Source organism: Suricata suricatta, chromosome 15 (assembly GCF_006229205.1).
Source record: "Suricata suricatta isolate VVHF042 chromosome 15, meerkat_22Aug2017_6uvM2_HiC, whole genome shotgun sequence".
Lineage (NCBI taxonomy): Eukaryota > Metazoa > Chordata > Mammalia > Carnivora > Herpestidae > Suricata > Suricata suricatta.
Window position 1 is genome coordinate 70439823 of NC_043714.1, and position 27281 is coordinate 70467103.

Sequence of the window (27281 nt, forward strand, 5' to 3'; positions counted from 1 at the left end):
GGCCCTGGGCCCTGACACTGGCTTCTCCCCAGTTTCCCAAAGCCCTAGGGGAGGACGGATGAAGGGTAGGCGGGCCCGGCTCCCCACTGATGGCTGAGTGGCCTTGGTCACTCCTGCCTGTGCATCCCCGGGCACAGACGAGCCGGGAAATGCTGACTCCAGCCGTCTGCTCCACACCGGGGCTCCCAGGGGTCTGGGGTGCGCTGAGCATGGGGAGAGTTTGGGGCTGCATCCTCTGTCACGTGGCCTGAGCCCCCTTCCGCTGCCCCCCAGCCAGCGGAGCGCCCCACAGTGGGGCTCTGACCCAGCTTGTCACGTGTTAACAGCAGGGGCTCCCAGTTGGGGCCCCGGGTCTGGATCTGCCAGTGACATTGTCCTGGCTGTTTGGGGGCCTGCGTGCACAGCTAGGATGCATCCTGCAAATCCTAGGCTGCTTTGATTTCAAAAGATCCTGACAGGAGTGCCTGGCAGACTCGGCGTCCTGATCCTTCACTCCAGAAGGGCGGCCCGCGTGTGGTCAGGGAGCCCAGAAGCTCTAAGGCCCGGCTCTTTCCTATTGATTTCTATCCATGAGGGCTCTCTCTTCCCAGCGCCTGTCTCTTCCAAGTGGCCACCAGGGGCTGAGGATCCAGAAAAAGAAGGGCTGGAGATAAGAGCTGGGGGTGGGGACGTGGAGGACAAGCTGATAAAACGCAACAGTCACTTGGAAAAATGATCAGCTTTGGTAAGTGCTGGGCGGGGGGAGCAAACTCAGTATTACCTGCCCATTCGGCCAGCAGAAAGAAACAGAAACGTGAGAAGCTAATGTTTGCAGTCGCAGAGAACATGGCAAGGTGTCTGGATAACCTCAAGCTGAGACTCGGCACAATGAAGAGGTTCACTGGGAAGCACGGGAAAGACCCAGGAAGTTGGGAGCAGAACCCAGGGACCGTGATGCCAGGTCCTAAGTTCTATGTCTAGAAGGCACAGAGCACATTTTGTGACAGTCCGTACGTTACAGCAAGAAACTGATTCAGGGCTAAGCCAGCCTGAGGGTTTTAGAAACTGCCCTCCCTGAGGGCCTCAGGGAAGGAGGTAGATGAAGACTGTGCTGGCCGTCCACTCTAGAAGTTTCTCACAAGTATTTCTAGGTCATGAGGGCCGGAACAGAACGTGCCACTGGCGCAAGTCGCTTTTCTGAGTTTTCTCTTCCCTTCCCCATGGGTCACGGGGCAATTCTGCAACCTCTGTTCCCTGCTGGGGTCGGCCGAGAACATCTGGGGACATTCTGGTTCTCCCAGCTGTGGGGTGGGTGACGCCAGCGGCATGTGGCAGGTAGAGACCAGGGGTACTGCTAACCGGCTTGTGATGTGCAGGGCGGTCCCCGAAACGGAGGTGTCCAGCCCCACGTGTGGAGAGTGTGAGGGTGAAGCCCTGCCCTAACCCTGGACAAGCTTCGGTCCACTGCCTCCTTTAGCAGACGCTGGAATCTTCTAGGAGGCGCAGGCCCTGCCGCTCTCTTCTCTGTCACCTCCCCAGAGCCCACCCCGGGACCTCTATCTATACCGACGGGCTCAACACAGCATAATGAACCAAGACTTAGCCCAGGCACTCGGATTCACTTCCTCTGAGCCATTTTAACTCTCCAAAGCTGTGCAAATAGACCACAAACTCCCGGAGTGCAAGAGTGGCTCAGCTGATTAAGTGTCTGATTTTGGCTCAGGTCGTGTTGGGTTCTCGGCTGTCAGCATAGAGCCTGCTTTGGATCCTCTGCCTCCTTCTCTCTCTGGCCCCCACCCAGCCCCTCTTTCTCTGTCAAAAATCAACAGACAAGGAAAACCAGAGGTGCTTAAAGAGTTGCTGAAAGGGAAAGTCGGCCTCTTGCAGGAAGCCCTCCCTGGTTTTCTCAGCCTACACTCAACTCTACTTCTTACCATGATCTATGAAGACCTTCATGAGCTAAGGTCAATGGCCTCGTGGCTCACACCCCACTCCCTGCTGGCATTCGGATTTTAGCCAGGACGCTCTACGCCTCCAGCAGCCACACGGGTCTTCTCACGCCTCCAGGCCAATGCACAAAGTGGCCCCTCTGCCCGGAGAGCCCTTCCTCCGGGGTCCCCACCTGGACAACCTCTCTGAACCCTTTATGATGAGCGTGGCCACGATCTCCTCTGGGAAGCCCCCTCCGACAGCCCCGGCCCAAGGGTAGGGTTTGACGCCCCTCCTCTGCTCAAAGCTGGCTGTCCCCTCTCTCACCACCCCTGCAGCCCAAGAAGTCGGACTGCCTTTTCTGTCTGTCTCAATATACTGGTGCTTGGCATACAGAAGGTGCTCAAGAAGTCTCGAAGGAACAAATTATTTCTTACTCCCCTTCAATCCATTTAGGGATTCAACACCCAGAATAACCTTCCGGACGACTAGACCAGGTCAGGGCAGCCCCCTGGCCACGATTCACGGCGGCTTCCTGCTGCACATGGGACAAACCTGACGTCTCCCATGGTGCACGGCTCCTGCATCACACTCCGCAGGTGCCCCCTGGGGCTCCTATGCTCCCTGGTGCTGAAACTATGACACATTCTCCAGATCCTTCCGCGGCCGGTGCCTTCCCTACCTCTGGTCTTAGCCCAAGTCCTCGCCTCCCCAGGGACCTTCCCCAAAGACCCCATTACAGAGCCCCCGGCCCCCTGGCTTCTCTCGAAAACCTCAGGGCAGTTCCATCTGTGCCTGCCTTCTCCGTTTAGGATCTGTCTCTCTCTGCCAGAACAGAGTTCCAGGAGAGTCAGGCCCTTGTCTCTCTTTTGCATCTCGACATCCAGCGGGTGGAAGCGTGGCCCTGGATGAACGCATGTCCAAGTCCCGACTCCCGGAACAAGTGACTGGGACCTTGTGGAAAAGGCTCTTTATGGCGGGCATTAAGGATCATCCGGATTTAGGGGCCCCTGGACCGAGTAACTGGTGGCTTTATAGAGAAAGGGAGAGAGAGACCGGAGACCTGGAGAGACTCAGAGGAGGGGGTTGTGTGAAGATGGGGGCAGAGCCTGGCGCGAGGGTCTGCTGTTTACACCACCCAGTTTGTGGCAATCGGCTAACGGCGGACACAGGCACCTAACCCAGAATGCTGCTCTGATTTTCACCGGGCGGATCCTAGATAAGTAGCTGTCGGGGGAACGAACGAGAGCCCAGCGGGGCCCCGGGCGCCCAGCCCCACTCCGTCCCAGGCCCGGGTGCGTCCCCGGCGCTCACCAGCCACCAGCTGTACGTGTCCTCCTCCAGGATCGCGTTCTGGGTGGTGAGCAGCGGCTGCATGGACTGGTTGAACCTCTCGTCGAACCAGGATGAGACCCTCTGCTCCCCGATGCAGCGGGCGCATGCGCAGGGCCGGTGGGCATGCTTCATGAACCTCTTGAAGTTCTCGGACAGCTCGGCGACCATCTGCTTGGGGAACCAGGTGGTGGTGACCGCGGTGTGGGAGTAGTTCAGGAAGAAGGAGGTGAGGAAGATGAAGAGGACGAGCAGGGTGAGCCCTTTGAGAGTCCTTTTCCTCACGGTCACCATTTCTGCTGTCTGGAGGGGGCGCCTCCCAGGGATGGGCTGGAGGAAATCACGCCCGGGAGCCGGGAACGTGGAGGAAAAATCCCAGAGACGGAGGCTCGATCACAAGGCGAGGTGGGGATTCCCTGGGGGACTATGGCCGGCCTTGCTCCCGCTGGGCAGGGGCCGCACCCGGGCACCAGACATCACCCTGTGACGGGTGGGGGCTAGGTGACCACCAGGGGTGGGGTCGGGGGCTTGGCTCCTCTTGCGTATAATCTGTCTTTTCAGGAAATGAGCAGGCTGCTTCGTCAGCAGTCCTTAAACAGCCGATGATGTCTCTTAAAGCTTTAATCAAACTTAATGATATGATTTCCGTTCCCCTCCAAAGGGGTTGAGGGGTAATTAATCTCTGTGACAGGTGCAGGGACTCTCGGAGGGGGGCGGTGAGGACCTCGAAGGAAGGGTCACAGTGCAGGACAGAGGGAAGCTGTCTTTGCCACCATCCTCCAGAAGGGATGCTGTGTGATGATACTTAATTAGAGCCCGGTCTTTCCCACGCTGTCACCGTCACGTAGCCTGCTGGATGAAGGCATGGAGGGCACTCTGTCATCTGCACAGAAAAGGAGGAAGAAAACAGGATGAGATCCTATTAGCTTGTTATAAAAAATGACTTCTGTCTCCTCACCTCCTCCAGGATGAGCTCCGTTATCTCCTGCCGTGTGGTTGAGCCAGCGAGGTGGGAGGCTACGGACGATTTATTTACCCCTTGGGCCTCGCGGTGTGGGTAACGGGGAAGTTAACGCCTATTCTGCCACGTTGCTGAGGGACACAGAAGTTGCCCACCCACCTTTCCTGCACCCGGACCCTGGTACGTGTAAGCTTTCAACCAGAGTCTGTGGAACGAGTCAAGGATGCACGGATAGCGCCGAGCACAGAGACTGCCTGGTATGTGTACGTACATGCTCCTTCCTCGCTCCTTCCCTCTCTCGGTTTCTGAATTTAACAACTCTCTGCTTCCGCACGCCTTGGCATTCGACCTCTGCCAGTCAGCCTCCGTCCTATAGAGCAGGCTTTCGATGGGCCAGGTGCAAGTTGCCGTTTGCCAGCCCTGTGGTCTTGGGAGGTCAGGCAATCTTCGTGCCCTCTGTTTCTCCGTCTGGAAAATGGGAAAACAGCACCGCCACTTAGAAATGGTTATAAAGATAAGATGCTACATGCTGAGCCTCTGGGATCTCTTATGTGATTGCTAAATTTTGGCTTTCTTCTGGAAAGAGGAAATCACGCATGAGATGCGGGATTGGATGAGTATTCTTGGGCGATCCCCTAAAAGCCAGATGCGACGGTTAATCATTCCTACATATCTGTTTCCTCCATGAGTCCTCAAAGTGTGCTGCCGGACAGACAGGGGCTCCCCATTTTGTCCTCACGGTAAACTGAGACTCAGAGAGACTACATGCCTTTCCCAAGGTCGTGGGGAAAAAGAGGAAGCAGGTCCTGAATCCAAATCCATGCCCCTGAGTCCACGTGGAGGGGCGCTGGGGGGCCGAGGCTCCGCCCTGGGAGGGATGCTCCGTCTGGGCGCCCCTGGACATCCCTTGCTTTGTGGTGGTCACACCTCCTCAGTTTACCACGCAGACGCTGGTCTTTGCAGAGAATGTGTCCCCTGCCTGAGCCCCTATCTCCGCCTGGTCAATTTGTCCCCATCCTCAATGTGTCTTTGCCACAGGACACATTATTTTTTCCCTAGGAAACTAACAGTTGAAGGGCTATTACATTTGATAGAAGAAAGAGGGGGAGGGTCAAAAATCAAATTAATATCCATCCGGTGTCCTGGACACACCAGGGCTCAAAGGTGCTTCAGGCTTCCACAACCTTCTCAGCAATCCACTCGAGGGGCAAGGGCTTCTTGCTTTGCCTGGTGCACCACCGTTTCTCACAGCTCAAGACAACCTCACATGTACTGGGAATCTGCTGGTGCCCAGAGCTGTCCCCCCAGCCCCCGCCCTCCCAGGAAGTGGCAGCTCTGTCACCTGAGTGAGATTAACCTGCTTACCGTCAAGGGCGGGCTGGGAGCTAACCTGGCAGGCATGGGTTCCCAGCCTTCCTGGTCCAGGGACGGCTGTGTGTGCCAATTCCTCCAGTCAGACCGAACCCCGACTTGTAGGGAGGAAAGAAGCCTGATTTTGCTCTGGCTGTTTGATTTTTGGACACAAAGGTCAAGGTCGTGCTGGCTGGTGTAACCGCTCAAGGGGACGAAGTGAGGGCGGAACAGGACAGAGGCAAGTGTGCTGAGGCGGTCCAGCTGCACCTGAAATCCGCCCTGCCCCGTAACGTTTTAGGGACACGACATGGTCACAAATGCCCTTGATTTTGTAAAGCAGGTTGCCTCTGACCTGAAGCAACGAGGCCGATCCACAGGTCACAGGGGCTCCTGCCGGGCTGACCCCACAGTGCGGCAAGTCCATCCCGCCCTGCCTGACTCTGACTCATTCCTCGGGGACCAGCGGCTGCAGACTCCTGGAGGAAGGCCCGCCCACCCCTGGCAGGAATGGAGTCCTCTCCCGGCTTCCACAGCCTCTGGCTCTGCTCTGTGTTTACTCATCGCCTCCTCCCTGGGCCAGGAGCCCCACGAGGGTAGGGACTCAGTCTCACTCACTGTTGAGCCCGGTGCCCTGCGCACGCACGGCACAAAGGAATGCCGAAGCGAAGGCTGGGAAAGGCCAACACCTCAGAGGGGAGATCTGAGCAGAATGGCACAGACGGAGAATCACTGGGCTGTACCACCCCCCTCGCTGTGTGATTATGAACAGGTTACCTGCCCTCTCTGAACCATTTCTTCAGCTGGAACATGGGGCTGGTATCCCAGATTCCTTCCACTTTGCAAGGCTGTCACCCCGTCAGGGGCTGTCCAGTCATCGGATTCACTCACTAAGTACTTTCTAGGGCCTGTGATGTGCCAGGTTCTGAGGCAGGTGGTGAGGACGCATTGTGACAGAGTCTGAGGTCAGAACTTGCCAGGCAGCTGCAAGGCCACAGTGGCTTTGGGAGAAAGGAGGCTGGTCCCCCTGGATCGAGGAGGAGGAGAGGAACAGGCCTGTGTGAGGCTGGCGCGGAAAGCACGGGGCTGCGGAAGCCACCAGAAAGACTCAAGTTTGCTCAGAGAGACAGGGGACCTGCTGGAGGGTCTGAGCAGAGGAGCGACCGGGTCTCACTGCATGGTCCTGGCAATGAGCAAGGTATCAGATGCTCTCACTGACTCTATCCTGACACCAAGAGGGCAGAGACAAGGTCATTCGAATCAGTGACTGTTGAACCGCATGGACCAAAGAAGGTTCTGAATAAGCAGTCAGGGTCCCAAAGTCCCATCTCCGTGGGAGAGAGATTATGTTCTACGCTGATGCCGGGGCGGACAGAGAGCAGGGAACGGAGGGCAAGGCGGGGCTGTAGAGGCAGGGGAGGCCAGACACCCTCCTCCCAGTAGCCATGTCTCCGAGGCCAGAGAGCTCGCTCCGATCCCGCTGCCAGCAGGGACTTCTGTGCCGGTGAGGTTACTGCTTCCCGAGCCCTCACAGGCGCTGTGTGGAAAAGTGGGAACACCCTTCCACCCCTCCCCGGCCCCAGGGAAGAAACGAGGAATGCGTGACTTCCCAGAGGGTCCTCTGGTAAGTGATGCACCTGTGACACGAGGTGAATGCCAGCCCTGGCTCCCGGACACGGGCCCCGGGCCAAGACGCACGGGCCCGAGGCCTCTGCTCACAAAGCGAGCGGTGCCCCAGGGACAAGGCGCCCTGGCCCGCCGGCAGAGTGACAGCCACCTCACAGCCGCGTGCTGGAGGACGGGCACGCCTCTTTTGGTCGCACTTTGCAGACACAGCGCCTTTTACAAATCGGGCTGCGGCGTCCGTGCGCCCCGCCGGTCCCTCGGTGAGGTTTTCCCAACAGTGTGAGCTCACTCCGCATCTCCGTGTGACGCTCTGGTGATTCTGGAAATATTTCAAACTTTTTCATTATTAGATTTGTTACGATGACCTGTGATCCGGGATTGCGGCAGGCTGAGAACTCAGAGGACAGCTGAGGCGTAGTTCTACGTTACGGTATGGACCTTCTTTTTTTAAGACACGATACTACTGCACGTACAGTAGACTCCTACGGTGTAAGTATAACTTTCGCACGCACTGGGAAGCCAGAAAGCCCATCGACTCACTTTGTGACGATACCCACTTCATCGCGGGGGTCTGGAACTGAACCCACGATATCCCTGTACTGAAGAAGGCACGGAGAACGTGTATGTGATGGTCCAAAGGGGTCACTGGCACAATGGTGACACACGTAAGCACCTTCTCTAGGATCCAGAAAGCCAAGATTTCACGAAGGAGGGTCCTCAGCAAAGATGAACCCCTCTGGCGGCAGCGAGATGCTGGCAATGACCGGCTGCTGACGGACGAGCTGTTTTAAATGCTTGGGAAACCAGGCGGCTGAACGCATAGGTTTCTGACGGTTTCCTTCACGCCTGCCTCAGTGTGCAGCTCCCCCCAGGCTGGGGTGCCCCCTGGCTCTCTGCATCTCCCCCTGCAGGAGGGGTGCAGTGAAATGACCGAGTAAACAATGAGTCGATGGTTGGGTACACTGCATGTTTCATGACGAGGTTCTGCACTGTCCTCCGGGTGACCCCCCACGTCAACTGGGCCAAAAGGAACGTGGGAAACTGAGGTTCAGAGAAGGCAAGTGACTTGTCTAAGGTCACACAGCAGGATGGTGGCTTCTGCTGCCTCCTGGGTCTTTCTCTACCACCACAGTGACGCCTCTGTTTCGTCAATACCTGCTCACATCTTCATTATCTCCTTTCTTGCCACTTCTTAAATAATTTTTTAAAATTTATTTATTTTTTATAGAGAGAGAGACAGAGCATGAGAGGGGGAGGGGCAGAGAAAGGAGGAGACACAGAACCGGAAGCAGGCCCCAGGCTCCGAGCTGGCTGTCAGCACAGAGCCTGACGCGGGGCTTGAACCCACGAATGTGAGATCTGACCTGAGCCGAAGTCGGAGGCCCAACCGACTGAGCCACCCAGGTGCCCCTCTTGCCACTTCTTTGGGCTCAAAATCCATCATCTTTCCAATTTCTTGAGACAGACACTAGCTCGTCCATGCCCTCTTCCTCTGTGCATAATGTCTTTGAATTAGGTACCACATTCACCTCAATGATTGTATTTTTCAGTTCTAGAATTTCCATCTGAGCAAAATTTTCACAGGTTCTTATTTTCCTCAGGTGAAATTCCCCCATCCTATCTTCCTGTAATTATTCATCACAGTTATTTCAAAGACCACATCTGTCCCTTGTGACACTTGGATGACGTGCGTGTCTACTTCTATTGTCTATTTTCTCTCATTTCTTTTTTTTTTTTAACATTTATTTATTTTTGAGAGACAGAGGGACAGAGCATGAGTGGAGGAGGGGCAGAGAGAGAGGGAGACACAGAATCTGAAGCAGCTCCAGGCTCTGAGCTGTCAGCAAAGAGCCCGACTCGGGGCTTGAACCCACGAACTGTGAGGTCATGACCAGAGCTGAAGTCAGATGCTTAACCAACTGAGCCCCCCAGGTGCCCCCATTTTCTCTCTTTATTTCTCCTGGGTCATGTGGTTCTGTCTCCTGGCACACTCGGTGACTGCACACTGTATGTGCCAAATGCCAGAGGCTCTGGGCAGGCCGTCCTTCCTTGGAGAGGAGCGGGGTCAGGCGGACCAGGGGCACAGGGCTTCGTGCCAGTCGGTGACTGGGAGACTGGGGCCACGCTCTGGTTTTCACAGTGACTGGTTATTTCTGGTCTGCCCTCTCTCAGAGGAAGGGGGGACCCCTCCTCCTCGCCTGCTCTCACCTCGGATCTCCGTCTCCCCTGCACTGGAAGGTTATTAGAGGCGGGGTCTCATCTTTCAATAGCTCGGCTGCTATTTTCAGCCTGGTTTCTCAGGGTCTGGTCCTCCGCAACCGAAATACTGGTGAATGCCCTGCATGGAAGAAGAGGTGCAGAACAAGCCCTCTTTTCTCTGTGGTTCCTTTTGCTCTGGGTTCTTGGTCGCTGAGGGTTGGGCTGTCCTGGTGGTCCTGGGTTCCATTTTTAATTTGGCTGGTGTTACTCCCAGCCCTGTGAGACTGAACCGTTGTTCTCTGGTTGCGTCTGGAGCCTCCAAGAGCCAGCCCGGCGCTCACGCAGGACGGCCGCACACTCGGGCTCATGCCCTTCGGATCCCGCCTCTTGCGGAGCTTCGTCTCTCAAGTCCTGGCTGTTCTCTTCACGCCTTCAAAGAGCTGGATTTCTTTTTGTTTTTAATTTTTAAAAATGTTTATTTATATTTGATATATGGGAGGGGCAAAGAGAGAGGGAGACACAGAATCTGAAGCAGGCTCCAGGCTCCAAGCTGTCAGCACAGAGCCTGACGCAGGGCTCGAACTCACAAACCGTGAGATCATGACCTGAGCTGAAGTCGGACGCTTAACTGACTGAGCGAACCAGGCGCCCCTCAAAGAGCTGGATTTCTAACTCCTCTGGCTTTTCCAGTCCTCGGTGGGAGAAATGGCCTACGAGCTTCTGCCACAGCCGGCAACTGAGGCCACAGTGCCTTTGCTCTGCCTCCAGGTGCCTAGGGCTTGGCATGGCTTCCTGGGTGCACTGGGCGCTTGGCAGATCTGGAGGGGAGGGTGGGGCCCTCACACCAGCAGAGCGGGCACCTCCCGCCGGCCATCACCTCCCTGGCTCTGTCGGTCCCCCCTTCCCCTCCATGCATGCCAGCTTCAAGTATCGACCCTGACAACGTGAGGAGCAGTTGCTCGGATTTAGCGCCCATGAGGCTTCTGATCATGGCAACCTGGACCCCTCCACGTCCCGGCCTTTGGGGTCCCGGGGGAGGCATGAAGTAACAACCGGCCAGGGAAGGGCCCCGAACCCCCATCGAAGGAGGTCCCTGCTGTCCAGCCCAGGCCCGTCCCCCGGACACTTGGAATCCACCTGGTCTGTATCTGCGAAGCACCTGCTGGGGAGTCACGGTCAACAGCCGTCCGAAGAAAGACACGGACAAACCAGGTTCAAACCCCGATTCCTTCCACTCCAAGTCATGTGCACAGGGAGGGGCTCTGAGGTGGGTTCCCGGGCCCGCGAGGCGGGACTCCCGGTGCCCACGAGGAGGGATGTGGGGCACTGAGAGGATGTGCACAGACGGGATCAGCCGGTCTCAGTTCTCTGCCTTCCCTAAGCTTCAGGCCTTCATTTATTTAAAAAAAGAATGAAAGAAAGAAAAGAAAGAAGGAAAGAAAGAAGGAAAGAAAGGAAGGAAGGAAGGAAGGAAGGAAGGAAGGAAGGAAGGAAGAAAGAGAAAGAAAGAAAGAAAGAAAGGAAGGAAGAAAGGAAGAAAGGAAGAAAGGAAGAAAGGAAGAAAATCTAACAGAGCCCCAGCTTGTCCCCCGGCAGCATGATTTAAAAGAACAAACGACATCAGACACAAAAGAACAACCCGGGGGCATCACGAAAATGAGGATTCCCACCTGCTCCTTCCGTGACTGGCATTCCTGGAGGGGCTGCTCCCTATTCTACTGGCCATGACCCCTGAGGACCTGCAGGGAAGGGGTCCCAAAGCAAGGAAGGGGCCAGGTATCTGCAGCACACATGGCCCAAATTCTCTGTGCAGGGGTGAATGCGCGAGCATCAACCCTGTCCACGCGCGAGGGCTCTGGGGTGTCCTGTGACTTGCGGTTGGCACGGCCCGCGAGGCAGGGTCCAGTCCACTGGAGCGAGGACTCTCCCCTCCCACCCCGGTGCCCTCGCCCCTACCGCATGGCCCGAAGGTGTGAGAACCACATTTCCTAGCTTCCACTGGACACGGTTGAGACTCAGGCCAGGAGTCGCTGGACGGGCAGGGCCATCCTCCCTCCCATGGTGACGGGCGCCACTTCACAGTCTGAGTGTTGGGCCCAGAACTGCCTGCTCCCTTGCATCCGGGCCGAAGGTTTTGCGCTGGGTTCCTATAGTTTCCTGGCCTCAGACCCTCGGCCTGGAGCAGTCAGGCCAAACTACCCTAGGACTCTGCTCCAGTCACCTTTCCAACAACTTTGCAAGCACCAGGTTCCCAAATCCACCTCGTCCACTTAAAAGCTCTGCCTCAGTGTCTCCACCCGTTGCTGGGAATGAGCAGCACCTACCTCCCCGGGCCGGGCCGCGAAAGCCCGGCATCAAGGCAGGTCAGCCGCTGGGTGCGGGGCCCGGGCATATCCCGAGGGCCGCCCGGGCTACGGTTTTATTGCTGCAGCGGGTGCTGTTTCCTGGCACAGGGTCCCCCCCGCCTCACATCTCTGCCCCATTTCTTCTGACAGATGCAGGGGCTGAGCTCACAGAGGAGAAATGACCCGTCCGGTGACACAGGGTCACAGCGCCAGGGCCCAGAGGAGCACCAGGCCCCAGAGCCCGAGCAGGGAAGGGGCGGCAGAGGCCAGGCGGGAGGTCCCCAGGCCTCGCAGGGAAACCTGAACCTGAGCCCTTCAGCGCGGTGACCCAAGTCAGTGGCCTGAGCCTCAAGTCTACAAATGGAGGGTAAAGTCCACCCCGGCCTCTGAGGTGGCTTAACAGGAAGGAGGCGTCCTCTCTGCCAGACCTTCCTGAGCAGGACAGTGGACCACACTGCCAGAGCCCACCAGAGTCCTGCTGCTGGGACCGGGTGTCATCTCCGTCTCCCCGAGGTGGGGACAAAGCTCACGGCAGTCAGGTTACCCGCCCCAGACCGTCCACTGGCAGGTGGGAAAGGGGGAGTTGGGGACAGAGCCCAGCGGGTAGCGTCCAGGGGTCTGCCCTGCCTGGAGCCTGGCGCCGGGGCTGCAGGGGAGGGTGAGGGCCCCCGCCGGGCAGCGTGGGGCCCAGCTCAGCACTGGGTGTGGGGTGAGTGCCAGACCTCCCTGCCTGTTTGGTCCTCTCCTTGGGGGGTTCGCCCTAGCTCCTCCCCGCCCGCTCCGAGTCAGCCACAGGCTGGCAGTACTATCGCCACAGCCCGGCTGGGGTCCCCCGGGGAAGGAAGGACCGGCCCGGCTCCAACCGTTCCCTGCACAAACTGTCCCCCGAGAGGAGCCTGGCCATGGCGAGGGGAGGCCTGAGAGGTGCCCTGGGCACACAGAGGTGAGTTGGGGGGACAGGCTCCCCGACACTGCGGAGTGGGGGGTGGCTGCTTCTCTCTTTCCAGAGTAAAACCAGGTTTCCCAATTAACCCAGCCAGCAGCTGTGCTGACCTTGAGCCACCCCCCATGACTCCCAGAGACAGCCCCCTCAGGGGCAGGAGCCCCGCAGTCTGGCAATGACACGGAGTCAGCTCAGGACTTCAGGCCAGTCCACATCCCTGGGGCTCAGTGCCTCGTCCACATAATGGGACAATCACGCCAGGCCCTGAACACCCCAGACTCGGTTAAGAAAAAAAAAATAATGCGTACAAGGTCAGCGTGGACAGTCACTTCCTGAACGGTCAAGTTGCCCCCATGTTATAAAAATGTTACCCAGAACACTGAATATTTACTAGGCGTCAGAATCAAAGCTACAGGTGTAAGGATACAGAAAGTGTCTAGAATAATCTGGACCCTCCATAAATGTTAGTCATTATCAACATTAATGTTAGGGAAATTCCACCTTGCCCTGGGGTCACCGCACATTTGAGAAATGAAGAAAGTTGTGTGTTGTGAGGAGCAGGGTGGGGTTCACATTGAAGGGGCACCCTGTGCGAAGCTGAATACTTAACACCCACAGGTACTGTGCACCAGACCCCTCCCTCCGATTTGCAGCCCGCCACCCACTTTGCAGAACCCCTCTCCCCCTCTGATTCTCTCATGCAAACAATTTCTGGGCACCTGCTCTGTGCCCGCTGCTCTGTTACGTGCTGTGACAAAACAATGGTTCGAGAAAGCCAATGACCTTCAACCCTGCCCTCCTGAAACTTAACATTACAGAGCAGGGCGGAGGCTGCGATTACCAAGGTATCACACGGAGAACCGAGAAAAGTGGCGGTGGCTGGATTCTATGCGTCGGCTCAGCTAGGCCACGGCACCCAGCGGTTCGGTCCAAACGCTAGCCTAAGTGGTGCTGTGAGGGCAGGTTAGAAATGTGGTTGCCATCTATTATCAGCCAACTTTAAATAAAGAAGACTAGCCTCCAAAGTGGGGTGGGCCTCATCTAATCAGTTGAAGGCCTTCAGTGCCAAAACTGAGGCTTCCCGGAGAAGGAATTTTATCTCAAATCTGTAACAGAGGGAGGCGCCCGGGTGGCTCAGTCCAATGGGCATCTGACTCTTGATTTCGGCTCAGGTCACAATCCCAGGGCTGTGGGGCTGAGCCCCACATACAGGCTCAGTGCTGAGCGTGCTTAAGATTCTCTCTCCCCGCCCCCCCCCCCGCCCCGCCCCAGCCCTTCTCCCTTACTTTTGCTCTAAATAAATAATATATAAATAAAATACAGTTTAAGAAAACCTGTAACAGCCTGAGTCTACAGCCTGCTGGCCCACTCTACAGGTTTGGAAGTTGCCAGTTCCAAAACACATCAGCCAGTTCCGGAAAAGGAATCTCTTCACATGTTTATGCCCATCTTCTCTTGGTTCTGTTTCCCCAGAGGGCCTGACCGATACAGCCGCCTTCAAGCGCTACAGAGGAGCGAGCCTGGGCTGGAACCCGCGGGTGTCCCTAGGAAGTGGCAATGGCCTGTGACCTCCATGACAGATGGGGAACCAGAGCCCCCGGGCAGGGGAAGCTGCGGGTGCGAAACTCCCCTCGGGCTGAGCAGGTGAGTCTGAGGGAACTGAAAGAGAGAAGGCGAAGCGGAGCAGAAACCCAGAGAGCAAGGTGCAAAAGGGAGCAGGAGGGTGGGCGTGGGCTGGCCCGACACCCCGGGAGTCACAGGAAGTCTGCGCATCGACCCAGTGCCGTTTCCACACCAGGCTGTGGGGGGACTGCCCAAGCCCCGCTGCTGGGAGGCCAGGTCAGGGCTGACGGAATGGCACCTCCCAAGGGGCCATCCCCTCTTGGCCCTGCCGCTCGGGGAGTGCGGAACGTGTGCACTCAGGCCTTCTGGGGGTTCCAGCATGAGGCTGGGCGTCTGGGCTTTCCCTCCACCTTCCCCACAGGCTCTGCTTCCGGGGCACTGGCCCCAGGCCCACATCTTTGGGCTCCTGCTCTGGCTGGCTTCCTGTGGGTTTGGCCCATGGGAATGAACCCAGGCAGGAGACTGGAAAGACAGGGGACAGAGACTGGGGGTTCTGGCCCCTCCCTGCACACACCAGCCCTATCTTGGGGGTCTCAGCGACATCTCCGTCCCTGACCCTCACCCCCTCAGCCCTAGAGCTGGAAACACCCCCCCTGTGTCCGTCCCTGGGGACACCACCGCCCTGCGGTGCCACGTTGAGTGCACTGGGTCCTGGTGGTGGATGCAACACCCGCCCACCGGCCAGTCCTGGCTGGTGCAGGCAGCACCCCGGGAGGTGCCCCCACGGGTGGCCCTGCCCCTCACCTCTAGGAGCAGCCCTGGCAGTCTCAGAGGATTCCCGTAAAGAGCCAGTTGGGGCCAGCTGGAGGCCCAGAGCCTTGGCAACCCTCCCACTTCGGGTAGCTGATCTTTCTGGAATCTTCCTAAGCCCACTCCCACTGCTGCCCAGGAACTTTCCCACCGAGATGGACTACAGCACAGGCAGAGCCAGAGGTCCCCCCGCCATGGGCTCCCCTCAGGTTCCAGGTCCCACTGGGGGGCACTCTAACCCACCTCGGGCCCCAGCAGGCTCCCCAACACTGCCTCCCACAGGAAGACGTGGCCACTGCAGGCAAGCCACAGGGCCAGGCCCACCAGCCCAAGGCCGCTCCAGGTGGTGACTGCAGCTTGTCCCCTACCCGTCCCGGAGCCCCTCCCTGCCACCGATTCGCCTGCCCCTCCCATCCACCGGCCCCCTGACTCGTTAGACCCCAACATCAAGCTCTCAGAGAGAATCTTCATCGTTTTGCCAGCGGACAAAGGCCCACAGAGCGTCTCTAACCAGCTCTGTGGCCGCAGGCGGTGTCTCCTCCGTATCTCATGATCAGCCCGGCCCCAGCCGCCTCCCCCTCTGACCCCGCACAGCCGGCCCATCATCTGGCAGTGTCCGCCTCTGACACGCTTTCCTGCAGGACCCCTGGGGCAGGTCCCCTTCACTCTGCTTTGCGGGGATGGAGGTAGTTAGGCTCTGAGCACTAAGCTTTCCCAAGAAAGACTCCGCGGCTCCTCAGGGGTGGCCAGTGTGTGAGAGAGGCAGTCCCAGGGCCCACAGGGACGGTGGGACTGGCAGCACCATTTCACCGACGGGAAGGCCGAGGCCCTTGGCCTTAGGGTACTCTCTCGAGGTGACTCGGAAGAGGTGGCCTGATGACAACTGGGGAAAGAGGGGAGGCTCCATGGAGGAGGTGACGGTGGAGGCTGAGGAGGGTGGAGAGGATGGGGTCCCAAAAAGTGCATGGCGGCAGCATCGGCGGTGGTGAAGGGGGCATCTTGGGAGTTACGGAAATCAGGGCGCCCTTCTGGGTGGCTGCGGGGGCTGGTGGGGCAGTCTTTCCGGATGTGGACTCTAAGATAAAGGCTTTGGGAGCCGCTGATAGGGATGCAACTGGCATAAGGAAAGGAGCCTGGATCGGGTGCCACAGCGCCCCCTGGAGCCTGAAGACCAGACCTGTGTCCATCTTGATGCTTTTGGAAGCTCATCTCCTTTGGGGCCTCCGTTTCCCCACCCCTTCCTGCGCTGACTCTACCCTTGGCCCAGGTCCCCCACTCGCGGGGGGCTGCTGACAGGTTGAAGAGAGCGCCCTTCTTGTGCTTGGAAATCCTCCTCTCCTTACCCTGGTGCCTCTTGCCTTCTCTTCTGTCGGGCGGAGGAGGGAGGGGGGCGGCTGGAGGGGAAAACACAGATTCTCTGGAACACAAATAGTGGTTCGGGACGGGGGGTTTGGAGAAGTGCCAGAGAGAAACACGATTAACCAGGATTAGGGTCATATGAGAAGGAGTGGGTGTATTTTCATATTTTGAGCTGCACAAAAGGAATTTAAATCCGCAAATCTCCTTACGTGCATAGCCTGAGCAGGGCTAAATTCAGAGTCCGAAGACACCTGTGCAACATGCAGGGTTTGTGACGTGGCCGGGGCTGCAGAGCACGTCGGGGCTCATACATGCCCCCAGAAAAGAAGAGATCTCCCGGACCCAGGCGGTGCAGAAGTCACGACAAGGGAAAGACCATTCAGAACTCGGAGACCCCCACCCCAGCCCGGCCTCGGGGGTCTGTCACTGCTTCTAAAGGGCTCCTGGATGTGTGACAGGTGGAGGCCTGGCCGGCTCAGCGGGAAGGTTTAGGTAGCTGATAGGTAGGTCGCTTGAAGAGATAACATCCCTCCCAGACCCCAACTTCCAGGGAGAGAATTTTTTTTTAACTCTCACGTCCTACAGGGGCATCCTGAAGACTCCTCAAGGGGTTGAGGGGACCGTCTCCGGGGACGGCCAGAATGGGGATTCAGACTGCAGGATAAGCCCAGCACGCAACAGAGCAAGAGGAGCCCAGCACTGGGATTCAGAGACGAGCAGGAGCCCCAGACAGAAGCATGAGTCAGGCATGAACCATACCCAGAAACCAAGGACTGAGAGGAGTCACGGCGGCCAGTGGGATCCCTGGGATTCAGCTGTTCTGTCTTAGCCCCCAGAGCCCCACTGGGCAGGAGAGGAAGGGCAGCGGTCATCGGGAAGAGCTGCCTGTTCAGCTCCACGGTGCGCTGGGCCCAAGTCACCCGTGTGGGCCCCCCACCCCCCAGCCCGCACTGGGGAAAGGAGGGACTTCGGAGCCGTCACGGGGCGCGCTGGGAACATGGGTGCCTGGGGCAGGCGGGCCAGGATCACATCACGGGCTGGGAAGCTCTCGGACCAGGTGAAACCAGACGGTGAGGCTCGAGGCAAGAATACAATAGCACAGGGCAAGCCGGGGCAGCAGAGGTCCAGAGAGGAGGGCGAGGAGCCCGGGGTGACCTGGCACACGGTGGGAAGGTGCGGGGGGCGTCCCCAGAGCTGGGAGCAGCCAAGGGGACGGGGGGCTTGGAGCCAGGGCAGAGGATGAGATACAGTCTTGGCATCCCAGAGCCGGTGAGTCGTGGAGAAATCCACGCAAACACGTGTTGGGAAGAAGGCACGGACGCCTGTCCCTACGTCCACAACTGCGTGCAGACACCTGTGCCTAATGTCCACACCAGTACCCGCTGGATGTGTCTCCTGGGGCTCATTCAATCCTCACACCGGCTCCGCGAAGGGACGACGCTGCATCCCTAAGAGAAGGTGAAGGGCATGTCTCAAGGGCACCCAGAAAGTACGGGCTCCTGATTCGAGGCGGGGGTCAAGGCCTCAGTGACCTCAGCTCCAGACGCCACACGGGATGCGCCTCCAAAGCCTGACCCGCTGCCTGACCTCGGACAAGCCACTTGGCCACCCCGAGCCCTTGTGTGCGACACCAGAACAGGAACAGCACAAGCCTTGTGACTTCCCGGGGCATGGCATGGGACGGGCAGGGGCTCTGGCCTCCACGGGGTCGCTAGCCCGTATGAGGGCTTCTCCGCGTGGACCCTCCTGAGAGCAGCCCTGACTTCGTGCTGAGGGCGGCTGAAAAGCTGCTCTAAGAGTCCTGTCCCTGGGAACTCCTGGAATCCACTCAGATGTCCGTTTTCCGGATGAGGAAATGGAGGCCGGAGGGGTGAAGCCATTCGGCCCAGAGTCATGCATTTTATACCCGTGTAGCTCAACGGTGATCGGAGCAAGCCAGCCTCAAACCCGGAGCTTCTCAGGCTGAGTATGGGCCCTTCAGGCGACAGCGCCCATCAGCTCCCCTGACAGGGGTGTCTACACAGGCAGGGGACAGTCCCCACTCAGACCTACTCCCCTGTCCCCCCACGAGTGCACACACTGTGCACACAACCTCCCCCTGTGTCAATGGGGGAGGCAGGCAGAGCAGGAGAGAGGGGACGAGTGGGCCCCGCTGACCCCCGGGACAGAGGATGCCCTTGCAGCTGGGGCGCCGAGCAGGCAGTCAACCCCGGGGGTCTCCCGCCCGCCCCCATCTGCGTCTCTGCTGCGTGCTGGTCCCAGCCACCCATCAAAGGGCTCCCTCTCCAGGAACACCACACCTGTTACAGCACTTTCCTGTTCTGCCCAATTTGCTTTTTTAAAAATTTTTTACTATTTGTTTTTGAGATAGAGAGAGGGAGAGAGAACAGAAAGGGACAGAGACAGAGAGAGTGAGACATAGAAGCCGAAGCAGGCTCCAGGCTCCGAGTTGTCAGCACAGAGCCCGACGCGGGGCTCAGACCCAGGGACTGTGAGATCATGACCTGAGCCAAAGTCAGACGGACGCTCAACCAACTGAGCCCCCCCCGGCACCTTCTCTGCCCAATTTACTTTGAAAACAGGTGTCCTTTTGTCTCCTCCCGTGCAGGGGTGAGAGGTGGACTTTGAAAAGGCTGGCTGTCCTCCCAGGGTCTCAGAGAGACCAGGGCTGGACGGGGTGGCCTTGGCCCGATGCTGGGTGTGGCGGAGCACACACGGCACAGGGCAGGGATGGCGACCTGAGTGCCAGCACTCCTGTTTCGCCAGCTGGGGGACCTCAGGAGGCTTCCTTGCCTTGGAGTGTCCCAGGCTAACAGAGGGACCTCAAGGGTTTGAGGGGGTGGGGGACGCTGAGCTAAGCTGCCGTTCTCTCCAGATGTGGAGCCTGGGGTGGGACAGGAGAGCAGGGCTGGAGAGGGGCTGCCCCGCAGGCTTCCTTTCATATGTGTCTGCCTCCTGGGATCCCGGCCCGTTACACCATCTCCTCCGCTGTCCCAGTGAGTGGCCACACCATCCTTTTCTGGGGAAGACAGTGCCGGGTGGATTTTGCATCAGGGTGTGTGTTGTGTCTATGTGTGTGTCTGTGTGTCTCTGTGTGTGTTGTGTGTCTGTATGTGTGTGTTGTGTGTGTGTGTTGTGTGTGTGTGTTGTGTGTGTCTGTCTGTGTATGTCTGTGTGTGTTGTGTGTGTGTGTGTGTGTGTGTTGTGGACCAGAGCTACATAGCAAACAAATCTATGATCCACGGAGAAGAGGAAGAAGCACTGAAAACCTAGGAAGATGAGTGGTCAGGACGAGACTGCTTCCTGTTTGCCGTGCATTGGTTTGTGACGGTTTCAAGTCCATCTTTACGATTTCAGCAAAGCTGTTTTGATCTCGAGGCGAGTTGGCTGTCAGCATGCTGTCCCCCATGTGCTGCTGTCCGGAGGCACGCGGAGCTCAAGCAGTGGCCAAGCAGCCGGGGACTTGGCGATAAAAACATACGGAGTGGCAGCATTGACATAACGGACATTTAAACTTTAAATACTAAGGGGCGCCTGGGGGGCTCAGTCGGTTGAGTATCCGACTTTGGCTCAGGTCATGATCTCACGATTCGTGGGTTCGAGCCCGCGTTGGGCTCTGTGCTGACAGCTCAGAGCCTGGAGCCTGCTTCGGATCCTGTGTCTCCCCCTCTCTCTGCCCCTCCCCTGCTCGTACTCTGTCTGTCTCTTTAAAACATTCAAAAAAGAAGCATTAAACCTTGAAAACCAAGAACGATGAGGGCTCACGGAGTGTTTGGTCTGGGCAAAGCTCCTCTTGGCTGACCTAACTAGCTCTGCGGAGACCCCTTGCTATTCCCGGCTGGCAGTGGCACGAAGGGCCATCTGCTTCTGCCTTGGCCAGGCTCTCCTTGAGGGCAGTGGCGTGACCCGCGTCAGGGTCCCCAGGGCACCGACCTTTGGAGCAGCCCAGTTCACCCGTCAGCACCGGCCCCGGCGCCCACTGGCCATGTGCCTCGACATCGAGGGACCCAAGCGGGCAGCTTTTAGTCGGAAGGCTTGTCCCTACAGGCAACCAGCTTCTAGAAAGGTGCGCCTGAACGGAATTTGGACCTGATTCCTCCCGCCGCCCCTCTGCCTGGAACAACAGTGTAATCCATCACCGGTTTGGAGTACCTTGCTTCTTTAATGGCTTATTAAGAGACATTATCCTCTATCCTCCTGGCTTGTGAAATATCACTGTTATAAATTCTAACTCCCGCAGTGAGGCCGTGTTAAATTACTGGCACAGACCACCTCAGTCTCGAGCGGAACTTGCCTCAAAGGTAATATTCTTGCTGATGCAGATAAGAAGCACGTGGTCTTCACATTCAGCCTCTACTTATGAGGCTCTCGCCGTACGCCTGGCTGCCAGTCCTCTCCCTCTTCTGCAGATGCGTAGCCAGGCCAAGCGAGGGAAGGGCCGTCTGATAAGCCTCAACCTGAACCCGGCCCCCAGGCCCTTCACTCCCTCCTGTTTGGGGAGCCCGGCACTGACTGAGCCATCATCTTCCCCCACATTCAAAGGGGTCCCTCTGAGCCCAGGCTCTGGGCAGGGAAGGTGAGAGGTCTTCCGCATTCCTGACAGGCCCCCGTCCACACCCAGGAGCCTCACGGCATTGGCAGGGATCCAGGGAATGCTAACAGGCTAGCTTCTCAGTTAACAAGAGGGGGTCAAAAAGCAAAGCCCTTCGATGCCTGGGAGATGCTCCTAGAACTGGTCCTTGCCTACTTTCTGACTGCACACTCTGTGCCCTCTCTGTGCTCACCCTGCTCACTGGCCCCATGCCCTGCTGTGAGGTGACAAGCCCAGGACCCGGGCACAGGCCGTGCGCCCTGCCCAGAGGCCCCTCCCAAACAGACCAACGTCCATCACTTGGGTCCCAGGTCGACTCTGCCTGAACCTTCTGCATCCCTGCATCTCGATGTCCACCACGCTCCGCGCCTCGCCCCGTTCTCCAACATTATGTACGTATGGACGGCTGAAAAGGGTCTCCATGCAAGGAGGCTCCTTGAGCTCAGACTCGATTTTGTTCCCCGTCATGTTCCTAAAACAGCGATCTTACATTGTCTTGAATAATCACCTGAAAGATAGGTATTATCTCCTTTTACAGATAATAAGACTGAGGCTAAAACGTTGGGTGGTACTCGACCTAGGGATCAAACCCACACCTTTCCTGTGCCAGCCTGCTGTCAAGAGACACTAGTCCAAGGTCTCGCGCATTCCTGCGGAGTCTCACTGGGTGGGCTACGCATGCAAGGTCCTGGGCGGTCCCTTATCTGGATTATTTTTCAGGGTTATGTTTGCAGCAACCAATTGCAAGGCAGGAGGCGGCCTGGGGGCAAAGGACGGCTTGCTTAGTGTTTGCTACGAAATGCTGAATGTCATAATCAGGACGACGCCCTCGTTAATGGAGCAACTTTCGGCTCATGCCTCCCCCACGGGTGAGCTTCGTGTCTCAAGTCCCTGCCCGGGAACATTACCCCGGCTCTCTCCACTTCCCGGCCCCCCAAAATCCATGTGAGACAAAGACGTGCTAGAAGGAAGGAACCAAAAGAAAATCTGATTTGACTGAAGAAAGCCAAGCCGACGAATTTGGGGCAGACATTGTGGAAAAGAGAGAACACAGAGAGGTGGAAGTTTCTCAGATGTTTCTACATTTTTGTGACCTTGAGAGTCAGCTCGGCCATGAACTCTCTGGCGTTCGACCGAACGAAGAAAACGGTCAGGTCAGACTGAGCCTGAGTGGTCACTGCGAGCACAGACGGTGTGTCTGTCATTTACTTCTGTATCTCCGGCACCGTATCCATCTGGGGGCCTGTGTAATGGGCAGATGGACAGAGGGATGAGCCAAGGGCGCTGGACGGTAACAGGCCGGCTGGTGGACTCCCACGCTGACTGCTCCTTGGGGAGGAAGCAGGAAGGGCTGGGCTCTCTTACATTCAGGAGCTTTCAGTTTTGCTGTTGTTTTAAAGTTCATTTATTTGTCTAGAGGGAGAGAGAGCACAGGGGAAGAGAGAGGGAAGAGAAAACCCCAGGCAGAGTCCGGACTGCCACACACAGCACAAGGTGGGGCTCGATCCCACACTCCGTGAGACCACGATCTGAGCCGGAACCTAGAGCCGGAGGCTTAGCCGCTGAGCCGCCCCGGCGCCCCCCTCAGCGTCTTGTTGAGCGTTCTTCCTGGGAAACTTCCAGGGAGCTCACAGCCCAGGAACCAGGCAGAACTGCTTTCTGATTATTCTTTTTCCAGCTGGATGAGCTCCGGTTAATGGACACTTGACAAGTCCTCCTGGGCCCCAGGAGAGAGAGTCCCTCCGCTCTTAGAAATGAATTTCTGGTCCCGCGGCCCCAGGGCCCACGTCAGGGAGAGCTGAGGACTGCTTGCAGCTCTTCTCTGAACGCCCGCGGCAGGCTCACCGAGGCCGTGCCCCTACTTTAGGGGGACCAGGGCGCCCCTCAGCGGAGAGCACCAGGCCTACAAAACCAAAGCGGAGCTGCCGGAAGGCTCTGTCCCGATGCCTGACTGCTGCCTGCCTCGGAGGCAAAGACTTGTGGCATTTCGGGGTCACAGAGGAACGTGGGGAGGACCCGACCTCTCTGCTTCCTTTTCCAGGTAGGGAAACCAAGGCTCAGGGACGTGACTTGTCCTAGGCTGTATGTGCGTCTGTGGTGGCAGCAGGACTTGAACCTGTAGTCCCTAACGCCCCAGACATGCCCCTTCCGGCACACCCCGCCCGTGAGCTGCTCCAGCAGGTGCCGGGCAGGCGTATCAACCCAGATGGTGGAAGGACTGACCTCCAGGCAGGACCAGAGTCGGCCCCAGATTACAGCCTGTAGTGGCCGTGCAGGACCAGATGTGTGTCTACCTCTGCCCTCTCCACCCCCACCGAATAAGAAGCTATTTCAAATGTCAGCCAAGAATGAACGGTACAAAATGGATTAAGGAGTAAGATGAGTAGTTTCCTATTAGATATACGCCTTTCTTCTGCCCCATTCCATTCTGCTCGATTTTGTGTGTGTGTGTGTGTGTGTGTGTGTGTGTGTGTGTGTGTGTGTTACACAGCCATGACCCCCTTGCAGGCACCTGGGAGGTGACAGACGGAGGAGACAGTAGAGACTAGTTGCTGTGTTGGTGGGAGAGCGGGGAGGCAAACATACAGAGAATCGAAGAATGTTCTGGTACAACAATCACATTCTCTGCCTCAGGGCCTTTGCATATGCTGCCCCTCCTCCCCCACCTGGAAAATCCTTACCCTAGAGTCCACACAGCTTGCTCCCAGGCTGCATTCATGCGTCTGTCCAACCCTCTCTTTGGAGGGGCTCTCCCTGGTCCCCCTAAAATAGTCTCGCTCTCAGTGTCCCCTTACATTTCCCTTCGAAGACTCAATCACAAAAGGACACCCCATTGGACACGGAATCCCTTTTCGATTTGTCTGTCTTCCCCAGCAGGGGAGCTGGGACCACACCTGTGTCCTTTACCGTTGTGTCCCCCACACAGAGGACCCTCGATATGCGTGGGCCGGATGCAAAGTGCTCTGAGAGCAGAGGTCTGTTTGGGTTTGTGTACAGTGGTAGGTGGTGGGGGAAGGGGGAGGTCTTGGTCATTTCTGGGCTTCAGTGTCCTCCTAGGGAAAATGGGCTGGTGACAGTCAAAGCAGGGTGGCCCACAGACGGCCCAGGGCAGTGACCTGAGCTCTGTTTTCCCGGAACCGAGCAGATCTGTCACCTTTGGGGAGGCAGAGCTCAGCCTACGGACTTCCTCTGGCTTTTGCAAAAACAAAAAAGCCAAAAATACTACAAAACCACACTGTGCATCTGTGCGGCCGCCCAGCGCCGTGGCAGGCCTCCTGCCTCCCGGGGTCCTCTGTGGCGAGGCAGGATGTGGGGCTCACGGTGTGTGACGGGCACCTGGCCCGACCACAAGGCCCCCGGGGCTGGCTCCCAGGAGCCCACAGCCTCAGAGTGACTTCCATGGAATACCAGGACGTCGGACGGAGCAGGGCTCACTCCTCCGGGAGTGCGTGTGGCTCTGGGTCTGTCCCAACCAGGGCGCCCGTGGCGGGTGTGGCTGTTTTTGTCGAACACCGACACTTCTCAGTCAGCGCCCTGCCCGGATGGCTGTTCCTTGTCAACCTGGGAGCAGAAGCGCCTGCACGGTCATCATCAGAGTCTCGCTGCCGCTCTGGCCGGGAAACCACAGCCTAGGATCCCACTGTACAGATGGACAAACGGAGGTCCAGGGAAGGTAAAGGGCTTGGCAAAACTCACACAGTGTGATGCGGCAGAGCCAGACCTAGAACCAGCTTTCCGGACTTCTGGACGAGGACATTAGTGAGCTTGCACTCTCCAAATTTTCTTTAAACTAGAACCTTCCCCAGGCAGGAACTAGCTACTAAAACAGCTTTTCTAGCTGAGGCGGGGGTAGGGCTGCCTCAGCCCAGGTGCCGGGGCCTCACCGCCACCCGCAGGTGGCTCGAAAACCATCACACCCTCCTCTACCCCCATCTAGAGTTTTCTCTGAGGACTTGGGAGAACAAATCTGCGGTCATGTTACTAAGCAGGGCTCATTCTCAAAGGTTTCTCAGAAGCAGGTTCTAGGAAATCTTCAGAAAACGAGAGAGCGGGCCTGGAGGACGAGGTCACGGAGAGCGCCGCTCTCGGTGACGGGAGAGGCGGGGCATGAGAAGCCGCAGGACCAGAAAACAGTGACAGTTGGGAGTCAGAGTGAGGGCGCAGAAGAGGCTGGTGGAGTCAGCCCCTGGCCGGGTGCCTGCTTGGACGTGGGAGGAGGGGCTTGGACCGGGTCAGCCCCGTGCGGGACCCCACCTCCACCCCTCCATGGGGTCACGGACCCTACTTTCTGAACTGCAAAGGCACGTCCACTGTCCATATGGTTTACGGGTACAGTCTGCCCTCGGAATGCACGTCGTGCTTTAGACGGGGTGCATTTCTCAGGCTGCACGCGCTGGTGACTTGATGCGTTTAAATGTAGCACCAAGGGGAAGCCCTTGGGTCACCAGAACTTCCCAGTGACTCGAGGAACATCCCGTTCCCTGAAGGCTGCCCAACCACACGGGGTTAGAAAGAACCACCTTCAAAACACCCCATCGGCCTGGCGAGCCCGAGCACCATCGGAGGCCAGGAGGGGCGTGTCACTAACCAGGTCACAGGTCTCCCACGCCTGGCTGGCGGGGGACAACCCTTTCAATGCAGTTTAAGGCAGAGAAAACAAGCAGTTAGGAGCACGGGATCTGGAGTCACAGAGAGCTGGGTTCAAATTCCAGCCACTTACCAGCTGTGTGGTCTCTGAGGAGTTCCTTAACCTCTCTGAGCCTCAGTTTCTTCATCTGGAAGACAGGAAAAAAAATACTCAGACTTTCTGCGGGGAGAAGGCATGAAGATCTCTCCAGACTGTGCCAGCGACACGGTAAGCTCACACACCCAGAGTTAACAGGAAGCGCTATTTTAATGGCAGAGACCCGTCCAGTCAACGATGGGGAGGGAGAACAGTTACAATCAGAGGGCGGGGAGCAGAACCGAGTGGGGAGGCTCTGTGCTCGGATTTGAAAACGAGAGAACGTGCACCAAGCGCTCTGAGACCACTTCCTGCCCCAGATCAAAGACCAGGGGCTGGAGGGTGGCTCGTTCAGAGATCTCTGGTGCCCCTGGCTGCGTCAGCCACTCACGCACCGTGCAACCCTACGGCGGCCAGTCCGCAAGGCCACTCCAGCCTCCTGTAGGACCGGGAAACTGAGGCTCAGACACACGGAGTGGCTTGGTGGGGACACAGGAGTGGTGAGGGGCAGTGTGCGGGGCTGAAGGCTGTTCTTCCCCTATGACGGAAGAGACCGAGGCCAGCGCAGGTGGCGGCGGGGGAGGGTCTGACTCTGGAACATTCTAACTGGCAAGAATCAGACAGCTGGGCATTTTCTGAAAAGCGATGTTACATGAATCTGAGAATCGGGAAGTATCATTATTGCTTTGGCGTTTTTCTCCTAAATGCTGGGGGGGGGCCCTGAAACAGGACGACGGACAAATGAAAATCTCCCCCACTCTCCCCACGGTGTTGACAATAAGCCCTCAGCTTGCAGGAGCTTCGGCCACACGCTGCCGCGGCTCTTGTCCCCATGGGGCATGCGAAACGCTCTCCCTCTGGGAGTGGGGATGAGGAGAACCTTCAACCGCCTTCCAGTTTTAGTACGCGTGCTGCCAGGTGGGCAAGGAAAGGGCTTTCGGAGCAGTCAAGACCACCTGGGCGTTTTTCTCTCCCTCTCGCCTGAGCGCACCTGCGACGGTGGACCTCCGCACGTCAGTGACAGATGCCCAGAGGCCCATGGGGGTTAGCGTTACAGAGCGGCCACTCCGGCGGGCAGGAGGAGTCGGTGCCCAGGACGGGCTGGCCTGCCTCTGACTCTCCATGGAAACGACACTCTTGTGTTGGTAAAAATACCGTTTTTAAAAAGTATAAAATGGTTTAATTCAAAGTAATTCCTTTCCAGAATAAGCAACGTGTGTTGTTTGCACCCTTTCTCCAACCATAGGTCCGGGAGCATCGGGCAGGGGCCATGGTCTTGCATAACTAACACTGGGTGAGCCTCAAGGCCATCGGAGCAGTGGCTGGCTGTGCAACTTTCAATGAGTCACTTTTCCACTGTGCCTCATTTTCCTGGCCTGTAAGGTAGGGAGTGTCTAGTTTCTGGGTTGCTGAAAAGATTAGGAAGGCCAATATATGTGAAGTGTTTAAATTATGCCTGGCACACAGTAAGCCCTCGCCATGGGAAAAGCCGCCATCATCATCATCACCATCTCCATCACCACCACCATCTCTGTCACCACCACCATCTCCGTCACCACCACCGTCTCCAC

At 57.6% G+C, this 27281-nt stretch overlaps 1 protein-coding gene and 1 long non-coding RNA gene across 7 annotated transcripts in view; one reads left to right on the forward strand and one right to left on the reverse strand.

The window, feature by feature from the left end:
* The window catches only part of ST3GAL1 (ST3 beta-galactoside alpha-2,3-sialyltransferase 1), an 81700-nt gene that overhangs the window by 10850 nt on the left and 43569 nt on the right, over nt 1-27281 (reverse strand). For 2 of the 4 annotated variants that reach the window (XM_029923244.1, XM_029923245.1), the window contains exons 3-5: nt 25708-25762; nt 4473-4669; nt 3223-4123 (exon numbers count right to left, since the gene is read on the reverse strand). In XM_029923244.1, the coding sequence (XP_029779104.1) occupies nt 3223-3534 (312 nt within the window). In that variant the 5' untranslated portion in view covers nt 3535-4123; nt 4473-4669; nt 25708-25762. Of the gene's footprint in view, nt 1-3222; nt 4124-4472; nt 4670-11700; nt 11858-25707; nt 25763-27281 lie in introns of those variants that run through there. The other 2 variants (XM_029923246.1, XM_029923247.1) reach the window with 2 other exon arrangements.
* Nucleotides 6530-27281, forward strand: part of LOC115278747 — a 28494-nt gene continuing 7742 nt past the window's right edge. For all 3 annotated transcript variants that reach the window (XR_003903077.1, XR_003903076.1, XR_003903078.1), the window contains exons 1-4: nt 6530-6749; nt 7528-7607; nt 11872-12234; nt 14138-14308. This is a non-coding gene — a long non-coding RNA (uncharacterized LOC115278747). The remainder of the gene's footprint in view (nt 6750-7527; nt 7608-11871; nt 12235-14137; nt 14309-27281) is intronic.